Source organism: Hippoglossus hippoglossus, chromosome 7, assembly GCF_009819705.1.
Source record: "Hippoglossus hippoglossus isolate fHipHip1 chromosome 7, fHipHip1.pri, whole genome shotgun sequence".
Taxonomy (NCBI): domain Eukaryota; kingdom Metazoa; phylum Chordata; class Actinopteri; order Pleuronectiformes; family Pleuronectidae; genus Hippoglossus; species Hippoglossus hippoglossus.
Genome location: NC_047157.1, coordinates 257,046 through 262,045, shown reverse-complemented (window position 1 = coordinate 262,045; position 5,000 = coordinate 257,046). Strand labels below are relative to the sequence as shown.

Below are 5,000 nucleotides of genomic sequence, written 5' to 3'. Positions count from 1 at the left end.
TTTTGGACTTGCACCTGAGTAAATTTAGGATATTTTGACACCATATGTGCCTTGTCGTAACCTGAGGTCCTCAGTGAAGGCCCTACTATTCCACTGTCCTGGCTGAGGACCAAAGGTGACAGCGACCTTTTTTGTCAGGGTTCTTAATCTCCCTGAGGAGATCCATCTGGCAAACTCCTTATCCTCTTTTAAATCTCTCTTTAAGATACATTTTTATATATGTGTTTCTTCTCCTAGTTCTAATCTTACCATCTATTTTAATAATTTCCTTTTTATTTTATCTTGTATTTAGTCTTTTCTCATCTGTAACATTTTCTAATATTTCATACCTTAAATAGCTCATCGTACCAAATTACCCCACTAGAGCACTGCGCTCCCCAAATTCAGGCTTACTTGTCATCCCTAAAGTCTCTAAAATACAGTAGGAGCCAGAGCCTTCGGCCAACAAGCTCCTCTCCTGTGGAATCATATCCCAGTTTCAGTTCAGGAGGCAGACACCCTCTCTGTCTTTAAGAGTAGCTTAAAACCTTTCTTTTTGATAAAGTTAGAGCTGGTTAAGGTCTTTCTTGTACCAGTTCTTAGTTATGCTGTTATAGGCCAAGATTATTGAGGGACACATGGAGCTTCTCTTTCCTCCTTATCACAGTAATCAATACATATTACTTACTTGGCTTCTTACCAGGAGTCCTTGTGCTTCGAGGATAACGGCTGCAGCCACATTGTGGATCGTGTTGGTGATCGTGGATTATGATTCCAACTAAATATATAGATATACAATATGCCTGCTAAAATACTACCATTATTTGCAATACTGCTATCATTGCAATTATCATTGCTGCTCCCTTCATCTCTGTCTGTTTGTATAAATTCTTTAAACATTGATTTATATTACCTCGTTAAGCCCTATGAGGCAAATTATGATTTGTGAAAATGGGCTATAACTAGATATTCCTGAAAATTTGTTGATAGGTCCAGGCTCAGTCCAGATAGTGCGTGCTTCACATATATGCATGTTAATGCTACTTATCTACTTTGATAGATCTCTCAAGCCAGTTCCAACTTTTCCACATTTGTCTGGACAGGGAACGTTGCTCTTGTTAATAAGTGGTGCAGTGAGCAATTACGTCAGTGGAAACAAAAACCTGAGCCTGTCCTTATCAACAGGATCAGAACATGGACACGGGTTTCTGTAGTCACTCCCTGTTCTGCTTGCTAGATTCGAAAGACATTATAAAACATTGTGTGAAAAATGGATTTGGGTCAGTTTAGGTGGGTTCTCATGCAAACTGCTGACATCAGGATAGAATAGTGTGACAGTGTAAACCCACATTGACATCTCCTTCTTGCTGCCTGTCAAATGCATTTAGACAACAGTAGTTAATCAGTGAATCAACCATACTCCCTGCATGACTCACTTCCTCTATCAACAATCTATTTTTATTTGACAGCAATTTGAAAGCAATGGATCAAATCCATTTCCATCCATTTGCTATACCTGGTTATCCTGTTTAGGGTTCAGGCAGGGAAACTGTCCCAGCTAGTCAGAGGTGGAGGGTAAAGAATGAAATTGGTTCACATTTTAAAAATAAAAGATGGAGACAAAATAATCATAATTTTACATTTAAATAGTCAGTTTGATTAATGCTTATTATAGCCTTATCCGACAAGTATTTATTTACTTGGTTTAAATTTTTATCCTACTGACACTAGCAATTGAGCTAGAGACTTAAATATCAGGTTATTTGTACATGTATTCATTGATGCCTGAGGATATGCCTAATGACTGTAGTGATCCCCTGTTTTTCTCTCTAAGGTCAATTTGAGGATAAGATTTTTGGAGAGTGAAATTTATAAAATATCATTGTGTTCAGTCAATTACATGTTACCTGTGCATTTCATGGGGGAAAAGTGTAATGTCAGTGGCATTGACTATAGCATGTAGAGTAATTCGGAATGTGCTATGGCAGCTCTGTCGATGGAAACAACTTGCGAGAGAAGTCAAAATAGAAACATCACACTGGTTGGAGCTGACACAAAAAAAGGCTTTTGTATCAATAACTTATGGTAATTAGGTTCCACTCTTGTCAGCCATGCATATAAATGTGAGGCTGCAGTAGACACAGACACACCAACACTTGACATAGCCTGGTCTGATGAATATGGATTTTAGCAACAACAGCACTGATTCATGGACCCAATCTGCCTCATGTCAGCATTCTGGTTGTGTAATGATGATGATAAATCTTTTTGGCATGTTTTGGCCTCTTTATACCACAAAATCATGATTTGAATGCCACAACCTGTCTGATGATTGTTAATGACCATGCGCATCACTTTAGGTCTCTAGTCTTAATTACCTTTTTTTTTTTTTAGAAAACTGCATGCAGTTGTGTGACGGTTTATTTTATTGAGTTTATGTTACAGAAAAACACACAAAACAAACAACTGAATGGTCAATAATGTAAAATCATCAATTGTTTTGGCTGCGTCTTCATTTGAAGATAGAAACATAATCCAACATGTATCCAGCGTAAATGGCAGTCTACCCTACAAGGACAAAAAGGAACAGCATTATAAATAATTAGTTATTAATTAACACTGGAGAGTTTATATTGTTTCTCAAAAAATTGTTTCAGCATGTAACTCCTTCCAAAATGTCATATTGTTGTTTTTACAGTTCTGTTAAAATACAGCTAATTGCCTCCTGTTCCAGCTATTATCATCCCAATCTCAGAAGGCGAAAATCACATATATATACATATAACTATATTGTATAGTATTATTATATAATAACATCATTATAAAATAAATAAGGTTTCCTGTAAAACTGAAACGGGTTGTGAATGTGCTAAACTAATTACCTACTCTAATAATTTGTGATCAAAGGTGTGAGTATTACACTGGAAGTAATCTCTGGTCGCCAGAACCAATGTCATATAACCATGTTTAAAAACATCAGAATCTATGGACCATACTAATTTATAACCATCTAAACAGCACTAATTTGTGATCCTCATGCCTCTACAACCCTTTATTAAAATTCTGATTTGATTCTCTTCGGCCATCATCAGCTGCAGTTTTACCTTTTCCACCATTGCATTCCAGACCACTGGCGTTTCCTATTCGGGCTCCAAAGCAACTTGAGGCCCGTTTCCTCGTGGTCATCAGAAGGTCCTGCAGATGGCTCCTCTGACTTGTGGGCTTGCTGTGGCCTTCTGCTGGTGGTTTTTCTGACAGATATTCTTGTTCCTCCTCCTGGCTCCATCCTCGACTGACCTGGCTGTGCTCAGACTCTTGGTTTGTCTCTTCATAATCAGCTTCAGAATCCTCCTCCTGGGCTGCTTCGGCCAGCTTGTCCTCAAAGCGCTCCAGTAAAGACTGATGTGGAGAGATGAAGAGGGGTGTACACTTAAAACCCAAGCATTAAACCAATTGGTTGTAGACGTAGGAAGCCTGCTTGTGAATCCATGCCTGCAGGTATCCCAGAACATGGTGTTGGGTTTGTGGGAAATTGTGTTTGTTGAAGGCTGCTATAACAAGTAAAACTATGCTAGTAAAGTTGGAAGCAAGCAAGAATAAAAGGGTCAAACTTTGCCTTCACCAAACCAAGAGATGAGTGATGAAGTGTGTTAGATTTTTTTTCTCAAAATTAAAAAAGGTAAAAGCACAATGTATGTAAAATATATGAACGTATGCAATGTATAAAATATGTGATGTAACTACACTTAAATCACACATTGTAACGCTTCTCTGCACCTTACATTTAAGTGGATTTTGAATTGCAGTTTAAAGATATGAATGTACTGCCATATACCTGGGTGTGTACCATATAGCTAATATTGAGAACCACTAAACACGAGTTTTCAGTCGATTGCATTATTACAAATATTAATGGAATCTAAAAAGGGTTCTAGTTCCACTTGGCTGAGGTGGAAAAGTTGGTATATTGTGAAAAACAAAAGGCTACATATTGCATGTGAAAAAGGCTTTGTGGATAAACAAATGTGCATGAAGCATGTGACATTAATATTGTTTGTTTTTTCATTAATTGGCATTAAAAACCATGTTTGATGAATTATTAATAGCAATAATGAGACTATAACCGTTTTCTAAATACATGAAAAAAAAGAAATTCCATATTTGCAGGAGTGAGTGATAGGTTTATGTTAGAAGATCGGTTTAATCTCTGCCCATCAATAACAAAAGCTCAGCACTGGGCTGTTAGATTTCATGAATGCATTTGAGGAGAAACTATTTGAATAACTCATACTGTTTCACTACAGCAAGCTTTCCCCCATTTAATAGTGTGGATATGAACATTGTTTGTGAGACAACAACATATACAACCTGAGCCAACAGCATGTACTTTATTAAATTGTAGATACATTTTAAACAACCTTTTTGTTTTGTAGTTTCCCAGGCGTGACAATTAAACATGAAACACTTATTTATTTTAGATTTGTTGTTGATAATCTAATGACTAAATGCAATGTTTACCTTTATCTATAATTAGTGTTATTAGCACATTGGAGGGCACACTACACCTGCTGCTAAATGCTTTCTTATCATTGACCATGGAATACAAAACCTGTCTATAACAGAAATCTACCTGATCTTTCCAAGGACAGTGTTCAAACTAAAATAATTGTTAATGTGATTTCTTACCTTGAGCTGAGCAAGGTCACTGGTTGAAGTAGCCCTTCCCAGTATGTGGCTGCTAACCAGTGTGTGCTGACACAGTAGAGCCAGCAGGCCCCATACGGCAGCAGTCCTCATATTATCCTATTGCTACTACTGATACTACAGCCTGTACAGCAAGATTTTATATACGTACACACAACACACATACAGTACATGCACCATGCAACAGACAGCCAGTGTCAGTAGCTCATCATTTTGTAGACTGCTTCAAGAGCATTCTGACACCTCTACATGATAAGGCAGTCAGATGTCCCTTAAAGTGGTGCTTGATGGTAAGTGATGTGAGTGTGTATGTGTGT

At 37.5% G+C, this 5,000-nt stretch overlaps 1 protein-coding gene across 1 annotated transcript; it reads right to left on the bottom strand.

Annotated features, from left to right (window-relative positions):
- Positions 1 to 2,542: 2,542 nt before the first annotated feature.
- LOC117764740 (natriuretic peptides A-like) lies at positions 2,543 to 4,776 on the bottom strand. Its single transcript, XM_034590780.1, has 3 exons — positions 4,666 to 4,776; positions 3,084 to 3,378; positions 2,543 to 2,547 (listed from the first exon to the last, which is right to left on the bottom strand). The coding sequence occupies exons 1-3, from the start codon at positions 4,774 to 4,776 to the stop codon at positions 2,543 to 2,545; spliced, it is 411 nt and encodes a 136-aa protein (XP_034446671.1).
- Between the last annotated feature and the right edge of the window lie 224 nt (positions 4,777 to 5,000).